The sequence below is a fragment of the Thamnophis elegans genome, chromosome 15, assembly GCF_009769535.1.
Source record: "Thamnophis elegans isolate rThaEle1 chromosome 15, rThaEle1.pri, whole genome shotgun sequence".
Taxonomy (NCBI): domain Eukaryota; kingdom Metazoa; phylum Chordata; class Lepidosauria; order Squamata; family Colubridae; genus Thamnophis; species Thamnophis elegans.
In genome coordinates this window covers 24,085,378-24,103,532 of record NC_045555.1, presented here as the reverse complement: position 1 = coordinate 24,103,532, position 18,155 = coordinate 24,085,378, and the positions used below count along the sequence as shown (strand labels likewise).

Below are 18,155 nucleotides of genomic sequence, written 5' to 3'. Positions count from 1 at the left end.
TCCGATCAGGTCTGCGCTGCAAAGCCAACATCAAATGATGATCCCTTGGTGAGAACTCAGGCAGACATAGTTATGCTTCTCTGGACAATGTCCTTCTCAAAGCGCCCTGAATGGAGAAACCCAGTGAGTAGCTTCAAGGTGATACTTAAGAGCCTCCTGAAGTAGTTCCATCATGAACTTTGCTAAGAGCACACTTAGGTGTTCAAAGCAAATCCTGCACCTGGAGGTCCCTGTTGACACGGAAGAAAGGAAACTCTTCACGTCCCAGACATGTACCTTAGGCTTGGAAGGATTTTATTTATTTATATTTATTTATTATTACATTCATATTGCCACCTATTCGCCCATGGCGACTCAAGGTGGCTTACGGAAAATAAAAACCACTTCTAAAAGAGGTAAAACTAATTAAAAAATCAAATAATTCATGTAATAAAATCACCGTCCCCACCTCCCGCCCCAGCAACAGCCAATCACATGAGCCATTTAATGAGCTCCATCCTGCTTTGGGTTCCGCACGCCTGCTGGCAGAACCAGGTCTTCAGCACCTTTCGGAAGAGTATTTGAGTGGGGGCCATTCTAACATCTGAGGGAATAATGTTCCATTGAGATGGAGCCACTACAGAGAAGTCCCTTCTTCTGGGTCCCACCAGGTATATCTCCCTAGGAGATGGGACTCACAGCATTCCCTGCCTCCCTGCTTTGATGGCTCAGGTAGATGTGATAGGCAAGAGACAGTCCCTCAAATAACCTGGTCCCAAGGCATGAAGGGCTTTAAAGGTGACAACCAGCACCTTGAATTGCGCCCGGAAGCAAATCAGCAGCCAATGCAGCTCCCGCAGGAGAGGTGATATATGTGCACCCGGGGTCTGCACAGAACTGTGCGGTCTGCTGTCTTTTGCACCAACTGGAGCTTCGGATGGCCTTTGAGGGCAGTCCCATGTAGAGCGCGTTGCAGTAGTCAGGACGGGAAGTGACTAAGGCAACGAGTGATTGTGATTAAGGTTCGCTCGATTGAGAGAGAGAGAGACTCGTGTCTAGGAGGGTGCTTTCATGATGCTGGCAGGATTAGAAAGGATTAAGTTCAGGGTTCTAGAGTACCATGGCCCTGCTTCCACTCTAGACCAATCCACCAGCTCTCCTCCCACTCCAAGATTAGATGGCCATCAGTTCCCATCTGTGCCTCCTGATGCCAAACAAGGAGTCCAGCCATTGCATTAGTGGCTAATGCCAATCAAAGGGAGTCTGGAATCAGGCCACCACAACTATCAGTTTATCAGAGTAGGAAACCTAAAAATAGGCACACGGGGAACATGAGTCAATACTGATTGTCCTTCAGCTGGTACATTACATAGGCAGACAGCTGCCTTAGGCTCCGTTCTCCTAGAGCAGGGATGTCAAAACTCTGTTTCATGACGGTTGAATTAATGAAAGGTTGACAATGAGGGTTGTGCTTGACCAGGTGGACATGGCCGGGATGGGCATGGCCAGCTCAACATCACTCCTGTCGGGGGTGCTTGTGGCGGCCGAGCATTGTCAGCCCTGGAAGCCATCTTTTTCTTTGGAGCTTTAGGGCTGCCACATTTAGTGCCCTGAGAAAACAGGAGGGGGGAACTCCAAGGAGTCCGTGGAGATATATAGTCATGACAACATTCTCAGGGAGTCAAGGACATTCAGCCTGCACCTGGATGGGAGTGACTGGGGATTGTCTCCAATTGGGACGATGAATTGATTGGACCATGTGACGGACTTGTGGGTGCAGGGGATGGGTCTTTGATATCAGAGTTTGTTGCATAAATTCAAATCCAGAAGCACACACAGAAAGCTGACGCAGCAGGATTCATTAACTTCTTTATATACGTAAGAATAGATGAATAAATGTACAATACCAACAGGTGGTTCTTTTAAGTAAACACAAGGCAGGAAAGTTACAGGCAAACACAAGCAGTTAGTTTCATATCAGCAGACAAGCCCACACAGTTTACTTCTCAGAGCAGCAGACTGCTTACTTAAGTTTCTGTTTCAATTCTTTGCACAGGCTCAGATCTGTTTAAGCTCCCCTTGGCTGACTTATTTGCTATGCCTATTCATTGGCTGACTTTGTTCCCATGTCTCTCCCAGTCATGAATATTTTAACATTTGACTTTTTTTGGGGTGAGGAAAAGCCGGAACTCTCTGATTCGGGTTTTCCCAGATGTGCCAATATGACGTCTCTAATAAAATGGAGCTTTGAGGAACTGCCTGCCTTGGAGTCTTGGGGTGTTACACCCATTGGGGTGGGGGTTCCTCAGGCAGCCTAGACTCATGCCAAACAATAATGCTGTTTTTTTTCTCTTCCTTTCTCACAGTGTCCCTAGAATCCCGTGGGCTTTTGCCATGACCGAAGTATGTGGAGTGATTCTCTGCTACATCTGGTTGCTGGTTCTCCTCCTTCACAGGCACAGGTAGAGCTCTAAAATAGCCTGCTGCTTCAACATGAAAGACTTTGTATGGTTTTCTGCTCTCCATCATAATCTCAGAAAAACAGGGAACAGAACCTATTTTACTAGATTACTATTAGAAGCCTTGCTAGGTGGCTCAGTGACTAAGACGCTGAGCTTGTTAATCACAAAGGTTGGCAGTTTGGTGGTCGAATCCCTAATATAGGTCTCCTGCGTGAGCAGGGGTTGGACTAGATGACCTCCAAAGTCCCTTCCAACTCTGTTACAGTTAACTGTTAAGGGTGATTGCTAACAGTTGTTTGCCACGAAGAAATCATCCAAAGAATGAGCATTTGCAGATGCCTTTAGTGTCCTCACAAATTGACCGTTGTGAGAGTTCAAACATGATGGATTGCTTGTCGTGCCGCTCAAATCCAGGTAATCCTTGACTTTCAGTTGCAACAGAGCCAACATTCTGTGGTAAGGGAGAGCTTTGTAAAGTGAGTTTTGCCCCATTTTTATGACCTCTCCTTGCCACATTCATTAAGTGAATCACTGCACTTTTTAAGTTAGTAAGATGGTGTTTAAGTGAACCTGGCCTCCCAGTTGACTTTGTTTGTCAACATGACCCCGGGACACTGCAACAGTCATAAATATGAATCAGTTGCCAAGCATCTGAATTTGACGCATCACACGACCACGGGGATGCTGCAACGGTTGTTAAAGTGTGAAAACAGTTGTAAGTTGTTTTTTCAGTGCTGTTATAGCAACAGCACTTAGACTTATATACCAGTTCACAGTGCTTTACATCCCCTTCTAAGGAGTTTACAGAGTCAGCCTCTTACCCCCCAACAATCTGGGTCCTCATTTAGCAACCTAAATGATGGAAGGCTAAGTCAACCTTGAGCCGATAAGAATTGAACCGACGAAACTGTTGGCCGCTGGCAATCAACAGAAGTATTCCGCAGTACCGCATTTTAACCACTGCGCCACCACGGCTTGAACCTCACTAACTGAATTGTTGTAAGTCGAGGACTACCTGTAGTAATTTATTTTGGTATGAAAGAAACACTGTTTGCCTGTGGCACATTGAGACGGTTGAAAGCTTAGTAAAGTTACCATGGGTTTTTCTGCCAGAAGGAGACATTCGTGTCATGGAAGAATCAAATGCAATTGATGTGTAGACATTCCAAAATGTTGTACTTGTAAGAGGGCAAGACATCATTTGTGTGTGGGGGGGGTGTGTATTGATAGTATGTTTAAGCCCTGTAGTAGATGTCTTAAAGGTGCACTTACACTAAGAGATTGCATTTCTTGAAGGATTGGATGAAATTCAGATACAGCTCATATTAAATTTCATAAAAATAAAGTTAAATCTAATAGAGATTCACAGTTTTTGGTAACCAAATCTGATTGCAATCAACTGCCTCTTGCTATGTCCATATCCTTGTTCTCTATCTGCCTGTGAGATCAAGGATAATCTCTGCTGTTCTTCTAAATTTGGACCTGGACGATGGTAGAGATTTGTTGCTGGGACCAATCCTGATTGCAAACTTAGTTTGTAGAATCACTGTTTCCTGATTTACATATAATTTGTAGGTTGTGGCTTAACAAATTCAAAAATTTAAGCTAAGTGTGTGTAAAAAAAAGTCCAATAGATTGTCATATTTTTTGTCTCAAGAAACAGGTGAAGTTTCAAAAAATATAATAGCAATAGTATTTCTTAGACTTATATACAGCTTCATAGTGCTTTTACAGCTCCCTCTAAGCAGTTTACAGAGTCAGCCTCTTGCCCCCAACAATCTGGGTTCTCATTTGACCCACCTCGGAAGGATGGAAGGCTGAGTCAACCTTAAGCCTGGTTAGATTTGAACTGCCAAATTGCGGGCAGCCGGCAGACAGCAGAAGCAGCCTGCAGTACTGCATTCTAACCACTGCACCACTATGGCTCATAAGAGGGATTTTTCTCATGTTTGTAAATCACATAAGAGTCCTTAAACCAAATATTTATTTTCATGGGATCCCTTTGCAAGGATAGTTGCAGAGTTCTGAGGGAAGATGCGGCTGCTTTAAAGAGCTGCTAGGCAGGCGCTATGTGAGTGTGCATTTACAATTGCCCTAGCAGCCAATTCAGAGAAATTGTGCACCCAAATCCAAAGGCTTGAATCCAAAGATGAGTTAAGTTAAATATGTTTCTAGAAGAGACTTTTCAGATCCCCGATAACCAGTGGTGGGCTGCACTGTTCCCTCTAAGGTGCGCGGCCACGCACGTGGCAAGAAAACACTGTGTTTCTAACTGCCGCGCATTGATTTCTGTCACAGGCTCCGGAAGCTGAGGGGCCTCAAAAAATCTAGGGTCAGCACGGGCGCGGGGACGGCGGCAGGAGCTTATATGGCACAACCGGTCTCCTAGGACCTCCTAGGCGCCGGCTGCGCCACTCATTATCGTCAGTCGCCCCGTGTTCAGCAAAGCAAACACAGGGAAGTCCTTTGCAGGTGGCTAGAACTGGCCGCCCACAAAGGACCTCCCCAGACTTGTTTTGATGAGCATGGAGCGATTGATGGTAATTTGCGCCGGCTGCGGCCGCTCAAACTATCATTAGTCGCCCCTGTGTTCAGCAAAGCAAGCCTGGGGAGGTCCTTTGTGGGCGGCCAGTTCTAGCCGCTTGCGCCCGGCTCTGTGGCTAAAGTGAACCCCCAAAGCCCCCACCGCCACCAGAATATCTGCTGCCGCCGCCGCCACCTCCTCCTCCTCCTCCTCCACAGCACCCATCACATTTGCTGCCCAGCGCTGCAGCTGCAGTGAAGCCGCCAAAGCTCCCGCTGGCGCCCCCGCCCATGGCAGCGGCAGCGGTGCCTCTCCCTCCGCTCGGAGCACCTCAGCTGGGATCCGAGTTACTCCTACCGCTGCCTCCACCTCTGCTGTGCTTTTGAGGAGCCATGAGGCCGCGGGAGCCAGTAGGAAGGCGGCGGAGGGGGCGGGAGCAGGAAAAAAAGGCCTCATGGCTTCTCAAAAGCACAGCAGAGGTGGAGACAGCGGCAGGGGTAACTCGGATCCCAGCTGAGGTGCTCTGAGCGCAGCTGCAGCACTGGGCAGCTGCAGCACTGGGCAGCTGCAGCACTGGGCAGCAAAAGTGGTGGTGCTGTTGGAGGAGGAGGAGGCGGCAGCAGATATTCTGGTGGCGGCGGGGGCTCATTGGCATCTTCAGCGGCAGCCCTGCCCCCTGTGAAAAAAACCGAAGATGAAGCAGATCCACGCAGATGACGTTGCTGCAACATGACTGGAGGAGGAATTCTGGGAATTGAAGTCCACAAGGCTTAAAGCTGTCAGGTTTGAAGACCCCTGGGTTTTTTTCTCTAAAGGGTTATGGGTGCAAGGATCTTGTAACTTGACAGCTTTAAGACTTGCATGCTTCAATGCCAGAGTTTCTGAGCCAACATGACTGGAGGAGGAATTCTGGGAGTTGAAGTCCACAAGTCTTAAAGCTGTCAGGTTTGAAGACCCCTGGGATTTTTTTTTCTAAAGGGTTAGGGGTGCAAGGATCTTGTAACAACAGCTTTAAGACTTGCGTGCTTCAAATGCCATACTTTCTGAGCCAACATTTTGGTTGCTAAGCAGGAGCGTTGTTAAGTGATACTGATATTATATAACACTTTTAATTAAGCGGGTACCTTGAATAAACATAACTTTGAGTTTCAAATAATACTGATTTTGTTGTTGTCTTAGGTGACATCTGTGAAAAAAATTCAGGTGCTCAGGCATGAAAATATGCTGCTCAAATACTATACTTTTCTGCTCACACTGAAAAAAAATTAGAGGGAACATTGGTGGGCTGCTGCTGGTTCGGATCGGTTTGCCTGAACCAGTAGTTCCGAAGACCGACCGCCCACCTACCCTGACACTATCCAGTGCTAGATATCTCACTTTCTGGCTCACTCCCCCCCCCCCTCGGGAAGCCCAGCTGATTTGATGTGTGCACTCACATTTTCGGCAAACCGGTTGTTAAAGTATGTGCAGCCCACCTCTGCCCAATACCCCTACACAGCCACTGCATTCTTCACAAAGCAGATCTAGAGCGGATCCCTCCAGAACAAGAGATGAGGAAGTCAGGGAGGAAAAATTGTCATTCCTGAAGCTTCATAATTGTTGAAAGCAACTTTTGTTCCTAGATCTATCCTTTTGCGACGACTATGCAGCCTGATGGGAACTGTGTTCTTGTTACGTTGTGTAACAATGTTTGTGACCTCACTGTCAGTGCCGGGACAACATTTGCAGTGTTCTGGAAAGGTAAGTCAATGAGTCTACAAGATCTTGGACAAAGACCTTTGAGGTCACTAGCTTAGAATTTTTTGTAGATATATCAGATTCGAGTTAGCCACAGATTCAGTCCTAGTATCTTGAAGAAAGATAACGATGAACTATTATGTTTAATAACATAATAATAACCAGTGGCTCAGTGGCTATGATGTTGAGTTTGTCAATCAGAAAGGTTGTCAGTTTGGCAGTTTGAATCCCTAGCCCCGCATAACAAAGTGAGCTCCTGTTATTTGTCCCAGCTTTTGCCAACCTAGCAGTTCGAAAGCATGTAAAAATGCAAGTAGAAAAATAGGGACCACCTTTGGTGGGAAGGTAACAGGTTTCCATGCGCCTTTGGTGTTTAGTCATGCTGGCCACATGACCTCAGAAACGACTTTGGACAGTGCTGGCTCTTCGGCTTCAAAACGGAGATGAGCACCACCCCCTAGAGTTGGGAACAAGTAGCACATATGTGTGAGGGGAACCTTTACCTTTATTTTGAAGAGAGATAATGATGAACTATTATGTTTAATGGCACAGAAAGGAAGCTTTTGCGTATTGGCAAAGTATTGTAAAACATCAGAATGATAATTGAAATATTGACAGGTGTATCGTGCCCGTGTAATGTTCATTTGGGGACTTTGAACTCTTTTAAAATGGGACATACCAATAAAGTATAAAATTCATTTATGCAAATGAGGAAGAGCAATTGAAATTATGGAAATTATGGAAGTGTCATTGTAGCTTATGCCAATAGTTGAACCAGTGGTGGGTGCCTGCCAGTTTGGACAGGTTCAGCTGAACTGGTAGTGGTTTGGTGGCATGGGTCGCTGGAACCGGCAATCACCTACGTCTGCCATGCCACTGAACCGGTTCTCCGTAGGCAACACCATCTTGTTTTTTGCTTCTGTGCATGTGCAGAACAATTTTTATTGCACTGTGCAGGTGCGCATCAAGCGCATGTGCATAGCACCCACAAACAAACCGGCAGTAGCGCCTGCCAGAACCCACCCCTGACCTGAACCCCAAACACAGGTAGTCCTCAACCTACGACAGCAATTGAGCCCAAAATTTCTGTTGCTATGCAAGACAGCTGTTACGTGAGTTTTGCCCCATTTTATGAACTTCCTTGCCACCATTGGTAAGTGAATCCCTGCAGCTGTTAATTTAATAACACGGATGTAAACTGGTTCTCGCTTCCCGATAGACTTTGCTTGTCAGAAAGTCACTAAAAATGATCACGTCACACACACTCACACACACACACACACGCAGAGGGACACTGCAACTGTCATAAATTAATCAGTTGCCAAGCGTCTGAATTTTGATCAGGGTTGTGGGGAAAAACAGTCATAAGTCATTTCTTTTCAGCGTCGTCGTAACTTCAAATGGTTACTAAATGAATTGCTGTAAGTCGAGGACTACCTGTACATAAAGTATGGTTTGGCATGATAGAGCGTTCATTCAGGAAGGAAGCCTGCCAATGATTTTTAAGAGGTAAATGCTTGGTTGCGTCTCCTGTGGAAGAGAAGATACCGTATTTACTCCATAGTGGGGGGGGTGATGGCCTCCTTTATCTAAAGTCTCACGTGTTCTCAATGTGTTCCTTTTCAATGTTGTGCATGCTTCTAATTCTAGTTATATGGCAATGTGTGGGCAAAACTTCAGCGAGCCTTTGCTATTTGGAGTGGATTTGGCATGACGTTAACAGGAGTACACACCTGTGGAGACTATATGTTCAGTGGCCATACTGTTGTCCTGACTATGCTGAACTTTTTTGTTACTGAATGTAAGTAGAGATCTGGGGGGAGGGGGGGAATAGAGAAAAAATATTGTCCATCTAGTTTGTCACAACTTCTGTTCCTCCTTTCTGGTGTGGTGCAACATTGCTTGCTCAGCTGATCACACAGAGACACTAAAAATGTTGCTCAACTTCAACTCCCACCAAGAAATCCTGTTGGACGGAGCTGCTGGGAGTTGTAGCGTGGCAGCTTCTGGAACCCAGCCCTCTTGGTTGCCTAATTGTGACATAAATCTTTTGGTCCATGGGGCAAGGAAAAAAAGAGGCTTCCATTGGAGGAACCAGAAAATCCAGGAAGGAACTTTCGTATTTGTGGTTAACCCCCCATTTGGGATGAACGTAATTGGAGAAGAACTATTGATTAGATTAGCTTTGTTGATTAGCTTATAGGCCAGTGTTGGAGAACCTTTTGGCAATGAGTGCCGAAACTGGAGCATGTGTGCGTATCTGCGCACACACATGCTGGAAACCAGAAGAGCAGCCGCCCAGTGCACATGCACAAGCTGTGAAGATGATCTTCTGGTATGTGATATGTGCATGCACACTGGCCAGCTGGTCGTTTGGTTTCTGGTGCACATGAGTGCATGAAGACTAGCTGGCCAGTGCGCATGCGCATGCCAGAAATCGGAAGATCATTTTCCCGGCCCACACATGCACACCGGGGCAGCTGCTCTTCCGGTGCTCCCGCACGGAAGAACAATGGGCAACAGCTCGTGTGCCTGGAGAGAAGGCTCTGTGTGCCACTTCCAGCAAGAATTCCATAGGTTCACCATCACAACTATAGGCCATATCAAAATGTTCAAACATGCATTACCAATAAAATCCTATAAAAACAATTTAAAATAAGAATAGGGTAAAATACAACAATTATGGATAAAATGCAATTTAATACACAATTACAACATAAAATTATATTTCTGTATCATCCCTACAATCTACCCCATCAGGCCCACATATGCTGATGTCAGTCGGTAAATGTCTTTTTCAAATTCTGGCCACACATGAAGTGTGTTGTTTTAATATGGGCCTCCCTCTGGGCCAGAACTATTGAATGCTGCCAGGGTAAAATTAATGATTTTTTTTTAAAATATCAGATTTTTTAATTTAAATCAGATGTTTAAAATTTAAATCAGATTTTTTAAATCAAATTTATTTTAATAAAATTCTTTTGGAGTAAAAATCTATCTAAAGATATGAGGCTGTATATTCTGCAATATTTACATTTTTGCTAAACCCAAGCTCTACAAGCTGAGAGAACATTCACTGCATTGATGCATTCACACAATTTCCCATAACCATGAGATAAATGATAAAACAAAATTCAGGAATATTCCTTCATCCCCTTGTTTTGCAAATCTATGTGCACTGCAAACTATATGATGGTTTGAAGAGAAATGCATCTGTACCACCAGACTCTACATGTGAGGAGGAAGGGCAAGCAGTAAAAATGAAAGTGAAACCACCTAAGCAGCTTATAAATATAATATTAAAGAGCACCTATCATTTCAGATCCATCATGGCAGCGCCTGTTAAGAGGACATCTACTCACCTGCTGCCTGCCACCTGCCACATCCCTCACCTTGTGTGTCACTGCTGCATCACCACCCATCCCATTAAAGTGAATGGGATGGTCGGTGAGTCAACAGCGGGTCAGAGGAGGAGCTGCTGCAGGATAGAGATGACAGTTGCTCTTTAAAAACTATGATTTAAATCGAGTTGATTTAAATCAAGCCTTTCTACCAGTGATTTAAATCATGATTGAAATGCTGCATGTTCCTGTAATGTGTGTCATTGTGTTTTAGATTTAATTATAATTTTGAAACATTTTACTGACCCCAGCATTCCTGATCTGCATACTAATTCGGTGTTTAACCAGTCCCTTGCTTATAAGACATTAATACACAAATCATGAAAAAGGAGTTAGGCCTGTGTAGAGCTAACTATTTTGATGTTTTTGAAATTAAATTATAAACTACAGGCAAGCAGATTTTCAGTCCTCAGACTTAACAGTCTAAAGGGCAAAATGAGAGAATGGAAGATAAATATAGTGCAGAACTAGTTATTTTCAGGAGACAAGTTGTTACAAGGCCAGAGTCCATGACCGTTGGGCAGCATATTATTATTATTAGGCATTTCAAACCACTGGGATCTCTGTTGCTCTTCCCCTTGCTGTTATTTCTGCTAAGATAAGTTCCAGTAATTAATTATATATATATATATATATATATATATATATATATATATATATATATATATATATATATATATATATATATATATACGCCATATTTTTCAGAGTATAAGATGCACCAGAATATAAGACGCACCAAGATTTTGAAGTGATAAATTTTTTTAAAAAATGTTTTTGCTCTCTGCAGACCTCCCAAGCCCTCTGCATGCCTCATTTTTTGGTGAAAAACATGGCATGCAGAGAGTTTGAGAGGCCTGCAAAGTGCTCCTGGGGGCTGGGGAGAGCAAAAACAAGCAAAAAATGACCCATTTCTCATGAAACCCGGCCCTTTTTGCCAAAAAAGGGCATGTATAGCCTTTAGGAAGCTTGTAGAATGCTGCTGGGTGGGGAGCAAAAACGATAAAAAGAATCACCAGTTTTGCCCTCCCCAGCCCCCAGGAGCACTTTGCAGGCTTCCCAAACCCTCTGCATCTCCATTTTTGTGAATGGGCCGGGGTTTCGGGAGACCAAAAATACTGTATTCAGTGTATAAGACGCACCTAGATTTTCACTCTCTTTTTGGAGGGAAGGTGCATCTTATACTCCGAAAAATACACTAATCTTTTATGACAGAAGAGTTTCTGGTACTTGCCCCAAGCCTCCCTGCTTGCTTTTAGTTCACTGTCTTGTCCAGAACATGTCTAGAACCCAATTTATGAAAAGTTCCCAAGTTACAGGTGGTTGACTACTGTGTTCCTTTCAGATACCCCAAGAAGCTGGAACTTTTTGCATACGTTGTCTTGGGTGCTGAATCTGTTTGGGATCTTCTTCATTTTGGCTGCTCACGAACACTACTCCATCGATGTCTTCATTGCCTTTTACATCACTACAAGACTCTTCCTGTACTATCACACACTGGCAAATACAAGAGCCTATCAACAAAGCCGGAGAGCCAGAATCTGGTTTCCCATGTTCTCCTTTTTTGAATGCAATGTCAACGGTACAGTCCCAAATGAATATTGCTGGCCCTTTTCAAAGCCAACCCTATTGAAAAGGTTAATCGGCTAAAGAACATCCAGCTTAATTCACATCTGTATGAAGCACTTACAATTAAACCTCCTTCAAGAAACGCTGGGCAGGAAGGGTTGTTTTCACCCATAGCCTCTCCTCTGGCCTTGTTCATCCTCTCCTGGCTTACAAGGTTCAGAGGAGACATATTTTTCTTTAAAACATCAACAATGTTCAGGCAAAGTTGTTAAGCTATAACAAAGTTCTGCATGGATATGGTGAGGTGAAACGGCCGGTTCAGCAAAACTTACAGCTTTCTTGTGGGGAGGATCTTAAATTGATCTTGGCTGCAGGAATAACTTCAGATCCAGGTACTACCTGAGCATGCTCTGGGGTCTGTTTGCACATCATGGATAACCATAAGTAGTTTTGAGTATTGAGTTTCTGGTTTGCACCCTCTAGATGGCCTTTGACTTCGGTGTGGATTCTGCTCATGACTTATTAAAGCCATTTTGAATGGTAGGCACATGGTTCGAAGGCAAGATTTACAGTCTGGATGGAAATAATAGCAATTTTAAAAGCCGCGTAACATCCTGCAGTTGAACAGTATGTTTCAACATGAAAAATGGCAAGCGAGCGAGCAATGGAACTGTCTTGCTCAGATTGCTTGTGGAAAGCAATAATGCGTGCAGGTAGGGCTCTGGTAGAGTGCATTCGTGCTGAACTATGTAATGCTTAAATGTGATGTGCAAGCACGTACATCGTATCTCGGACAGATACTAATACTGACAAAAAGGTCACAACCGTTCAGTAATTGGCTCTCAATATTTATTTTAGCAAATAAAAAAGTTGGGGAACATTCACCCAGGGACATAAGTTTTCCAAAGCCTTAAAAGTATGAAAAATATATACGCTGTATTAATCAAAAGGGGCAAACTTAGCATTTCTGGTGAACGATGCTAAAACTCTGAACAGGCTTGACTGACTTAAGATAAACAAATTAATGTCCTCCGGAGGTCCTGAGTGTTTACATTTCATCAAACTGGTAAGAAATATATGAAAAATGAGGTGGGTTGAGATTTTGTGCCACAACTCTTTCAAAAGTGCAGTATTAAAACACTTATTTAAATCCGTGCATGCTTTTTACACATTGATGTTAGGGGGATAGTAATCCTGTTAAATTGGGAGGCGAGTAATAAGATCACGTCGAATAAAGGCAGGAAGTTTTGCTTGAGGGACATGGGTGATGCACCAAACTCTGGTTTTGGATAGAAGCCCATTTCCCTTCCCTTCACTAATAGCCTTCAAAAATACGCGACACTGAAGAAGTTCAAATTTAATCAGCTACTTAAGAAACTTTTGAAATGCTTCTTGGTTAGAGGTTAAGCAATGGAAGTTTGGTGGTTTCAGTCACTGACACTTTTTGATGAATGGACCAATGGCCGAAAGTAAGAAAACAAGCGAAACACTTCGCACTTGGGGCTCCTGGAAAACCTCCTTATTTTTCTCTCTCTCTGATGCCTACCTTTCAGAAAACTTATTCAGATCTGTTCTTGATCTTTTAAACTGTCCACTCAGTTTAAAGCTGAGCGTCCCAATGGCCTAAAAATTGTGTATTAAAAGAAGACTATTTTAAACCTGGAATGCAAGGTTTGGTCATTCCCATTGTGCAAATTAGTATGTCACTGTTCGAAGTTGTCCGCAGCTGGATGTGCATGTGGATGATTTATAATCCATTTCTAATTTAGATTTTTAAACTTGACAGTTTTGAAAGTTGTGGTCAAGTCAGTTATATAGTCTTAGTAACTTCATAGGGGGCAGTGAGTTTCACCAACCCGAAATAGTCTGTCTGTCCTTTTGCTTGAATACTTTTCACTAACCAACACTGAATTTTCTGGTGGAACTCCGATGAGACAACATAGCCCAGTTGCAACCTTTTTGCAGTGCTTTCTTCTGATTGCTAAATTCCAGTCTCACACACGGAGAACTGTTTCTAGAGCTGTGAATTGGCAGGTTAGAGACCGTGAATGCATTCTTTATTTTTTGTGCTCTGTGCTGAAAAGAGATGAATACTGGTAGGTGTAAAAATACAGGGCTTCACTTCGAATTTCAAGAAATCTTACCAAAAAATATACTGAAATAATGTTAAGAGCACATAAAGTATTATTAATCTCTACCTTAAAAAGTATTTTCACCCTAGAACATTGTAAATATTTCTAGCAATATTTAATATTGCCCCACTAATACAGTATTCACATCTACTTTGGTGTCATTTCAAGGTGAAGTGAAACCAAATCCTTGAAGAGTATAGATTGCCTTCTTTCCCACAAATTCCAGAATGTTCCAGAGAAGGCGTTGAAACCAAATTCTTTTTCTAAAATGATTTTCACGCACACTGGTCTTTCATTTGCATAAGTCCATTGCATAAAGGAATTAGGCAGGGAGATCATCTCCCAAAATATTGAAATGTAACATGAGGTGATTTTTTAAAAAAAAAAATCAAAATGCAGAAGCTGTTGAGGTGGCAAGTTTTTACGGTTGCAGCCTGTGTAATAAAACGCACAGTTTGTTGCATTTTGAATGCAACAATATTCTACCTCTGGTTTGGCCTAGCCGGAAAAATTAAAATTATTTTCCTTCGCCACGTTCACAGCAACGCGCTTTCAGTGTTTACCCAAATCTTTCCTCGATAGCAAACGTACAAATTAGTCTTCTTCGAAGCAGACATTTTGTTGGCTGTTTAAAACAAACCTCAGTAAAATGCAACCGTGAATGCCAGATAGAAGCAGCCAGTCCCTAAGTTTACAGATGCCTTTGTTAATGGAGCAAGGCTTTATCCATTAAAAGAACCCTCAAGTTTACAGGCCCAAATCCTCAGTATTATATGGCTGGTGCACCTGGAAATGAGGCAACAGAAGCGGTGATATGGGAACAAACATACAGGAGCACAAATGAGTAGCCCTCTGTAGAAGTAGCTTTGATGACTTCTGTAGCTGTGCCATTCCAATCTTCAGCAACGGCTTCCTTGATGGGACACTTCCCCTATCGAGAGAAAACCATATAGAGCAGGGGTCTCCAACCTTGGCAACTTTAAGATTTGTGGACTTCAACTCCCAGAATTCCTTTCCCTAGGTTGCTGGCTGATGAATTCTGGAAGTTGAAGTCCACAAATCTTAAAGTTGTCAAGGTTGGAGACCCCTGGTACAGAGAATTTGGCCTCTTGAAGTCTTAACTAATTTGTTGCTCCTAACCTGACCAATGGGCAACTTTGAAATAACTTTTCATTTTCATTATAATTGTATTTGCACTTATTAAAAAAAATAGCCGTTCTATGAATTTGTAGCATATGATAGTCTGGATCACCTCATCTAAAAATTAATCCCACCTTGGTTCATTTTGAGACTGTGTTTTTTGAAACTTATTTCCTCACATTGTTCTAAACTGTGAGACGTTTACACTGTGGATTTCTCCTGCTTAAACCGTCGGATGTGGTGGTTAACTTTTAATTTAAGAGGAGCAATATTGACGACGTTACTGTTGGTTTTTTTCTTTTTTAATTTTCCAAGCAGGATTTTCTTTATTTGCCTTTTGTTCATACTTAAGAGTAGAAAAGTAGTAAGATAAGACTGACAATTTCAAAATCTGGCACGTGTCATTTTGTAAATCGGGAGTACCTTATGTACTTTAAAATCAGGGGTCTCCAACCTTGGCCACTTTAAGACTTGTGGACTTCAACTCCCAGAATTCCTCAGCTGAGGAATTCTGGGAGTTGAAGTCTACAAGTCTTAAAGTGGCCAAGGTTGGAGACCCCTGATTTAAATGATTACAGTGGGCAGTATCTTTGTATTAATCTAAGGCCCTGGTTGAGTAGTTAAAAGTTTTCCTGCTCTCTCCATCCATTATTTAGCTGGGTCAGAACTGTCGTAGGTTCCACTATTGTCCCAGCACTTGACAGATACTTAATTAAATTAATATTTGCATACTCCCATTATGCAGTCACCAGTTTCTGTGAATTTCGGAGTATCTGTGTAGCCATTCTAGGATTCCCTTTCTTTCCACTTCCTAAGAGTAACTTAAATAATGGTGGACGTCTGCCCTCATTGCCCACCAAAGCAAAGAGTATCTATGACCACAAAAGCTGGCCGCCATGTGTTGAATTGAGCAGGGGGTGTCCTGCTATGAGTTATGAGGAAGAAAATGGCAATGTTAACCTACAAACATGTATTTCTCAGGAGGAACTTTGCAAGGTATCTTGGCCGTACTCTCTGATTTGATTCCAAGTCCAGCACAGGGACATCACTTGACCATCTAAAACCAAGTATTTACACACCAAAATATGTCACTGCTATCGTGGCGGAGGGCTCTCTTTCAGTCTCAAGTGGCCTCACTTGGTTTGAGGTTGTCCGACTATAAAACAAGGAACTGCACACTTCTGCAGCTCTGTTTCCTTAGTTAGATGCTAAACGCAGCTACTGTTTTGTTGAACAAAACCAAAGCGAGGGAATAGTAACCGGGGCTAAAGTTGTTGACTTTGATTTATGGCCCAGACATTTTGATTTTTCCCCGCCTCTCCCTAAAACATGGTAATGTTTGAAGACTTGAATATTCCTTTTACGTAACGGTTTGAAGCACAGATGTTATGCAAGTAAAGATGGGATTAGTTCCAACATGAACATGGATTTAATTTATATTGTTTTGTATGTCTTGTGTTAAAACTATTGAAGCATTCAATAAAATCTGAAGGTTGACTAAACGATGCATTTTCATCTCATCACTGTCTAATAAAAGCAAAAAAAGTCTCGCTTCGTTCATCTTTCTTCTATTAGTCGACTTCACAGGCTCTAGAATAGCTCTTTCCAAGCCCACCACAAGAGAACAGGGTGAACGCTGCGAATATTTTGCTGCCTCCCTCTATGTCATCAGACCAAAAAATCCAAAGCACAATTCAGACTGCTGGAGTTGAGAGATTCTGCTGTATCGGAATAATAAAATCGTCCCAACGCTTTCTCCTTAAGAACCAGGGGTACCATCTGGTCTCTGAAAAGCTACATCAACAATGACACCCCGGTGCAGGAATACCATTAGCAGCAAAACTGCAGTAACTTCAAGCATGCAACAGCATTGGGATATTGTGCGAGGATAAACAAGACTAAATGTCAGGCCCAGAGACGAGACGGCTAGATCCAACCGAATCTAATCTTTTAATTGCTTACAGCTATTGGACAGAATCTTGCCAAATGAAAGCTATAACCCTCTTAAAGGACTAGATGTATCCCAAGAGATTCTATGGCAGGGATGTCAAACTCAATTTCACTGAGGGTCACATTAGGGTTGTGTTTGACCTCCGGGAGCCAGGGTGGGTATGGCCAGGGTGGACATGGATACAACATCACTCGTGTCGGGGGCACTTGTGGTGGCCTGAGAGCTTCACCAGCTACAATGGTCTTCTACCACCCTCTGCCAGGGAAAAATGAGCTCGGGAGGGCTGGGAACGGCCCTCCCGAACTCCGTTTTTGCTGGCAGAGGCACCATGGGCTTGTCCTTCACTGCTTCTAGGTTGGCCCTGCTGGTCAGATCTAAGTGCCCTATGGGCCGCATCCAGGCCACGCGCCTTGTGTTTGTTACCCCTGTTCTAGGGGGTGGTCACCTGAAACTTCTTCCTATCTTCTCCCATCCAGCTCAGGACTGAGCAGTATCTTAATCCGGGCCTCCAACTGGGAGAGTTGTGGGTTGCCAAGTGTCCCCCGCTCTGCTCTTGCACAGCCCATCACATCAAGTTCACATTTCATGGTTTGCAACATACAAAAGTGGTTCCCAGAACCAGGCCTGCTGTGGATCCTGTCATCAAGGAATCTCCAACTATTGGGATCCAGGAGGAGAGCCTTCAACATGGAACTTGTCCAACCCCTGTTTGAAATGTGTGTGTGTGGTAGTAGCCCCACAGGGAGATGGGTGGCAAATAAAGTTAACAAGTAATAAACAAATTGAAGGCGAGACTTCCTGAATTGTTTTGGTAATCCTCAACGTATGACTGCAACAGAACCCAAAATTTCTGTTGCTAAGCGAGACATTTAAGTTTTTCCCTGTCTTGCCACAGTTCTTAAGCGAATCACTGCAGTTAAGTTAGCAATACTGTTGTTAAGCAAATCTGGATTCCACATTGACTTTGCTTGTGAGAAGGTCGCAAAAGGAGATCTCGTAACCCAAGACACTGCAACCATCATAAATACGAACCAGTAGCCAAGTGTCTGAATTTTTATTATAAAGTTTTTTATTAGATAAACATTAAAAACATTGGATATTGTTCAACATTTCTGGCATAAACATTTCCATATAGTAATTAGATCTTATAACAGTTACATTTTGCGTATATCCATTACAAAGGTGTTGTGTAGTCAGTCAGATTATCTATCCATTGTTCCTTTCTTTTATATAATTACTAATCATACAAATAAATATCCA

At 43.2% G+C, this 18,155-nt stretch overlaps 1 protein-coding gene and 1 long non-coding RNA gene across 2 annotated transcripts in view; one reads left to right on the top strand and one right to left on the bottom strand.

Moving 5' to 3' along the window:
- SAMD8 (sterile alpha motif domain containing 8) overlaps positions 1-13,889 on the top strand; it is a 41,455-nt gene extending 27,566 nt beyond the window's left edge. Inside the window, exons 3-6 of the mRNA XM_032231913.1 lie at positions 2,346-2,441; positions 6,588-6,705; positions 8,353-8,503; positions 11,449-13,889. Of these exons, the coding sequence (XP_032087804.1) occupies positions 2,346-2,441; positions 6,588-6,705; positions 8,353-8,503; positions 11,449-11,753 (670 nt within the window). The 3' untranslated portion in view covers positions 11,754-13,889. The remainder of the gene's footprint in view (positions 1-2,345; positions 2,442-6,587; positions 6,706-8,352; positions 8,504-11,448) is intronic.
- Positions 13,890-14,939: 1,050 nt separating this feature from the next.
- On the bottom strand, positions 14,940-16,464 carry LOC116518481. The gene is made up of 2 exons (XR_004256559.1): positions 15,502-16,464; positions 14,940-15,367 (listed from the first exon to the last, which is right to left on the bottom strand). It is a non-coding gene; the product is annotated as an uncharacterized LOC116518481 (long non-coding RNA).
- Positions 16,465-18,155: the final 1,691 nt, after the last annotated feature.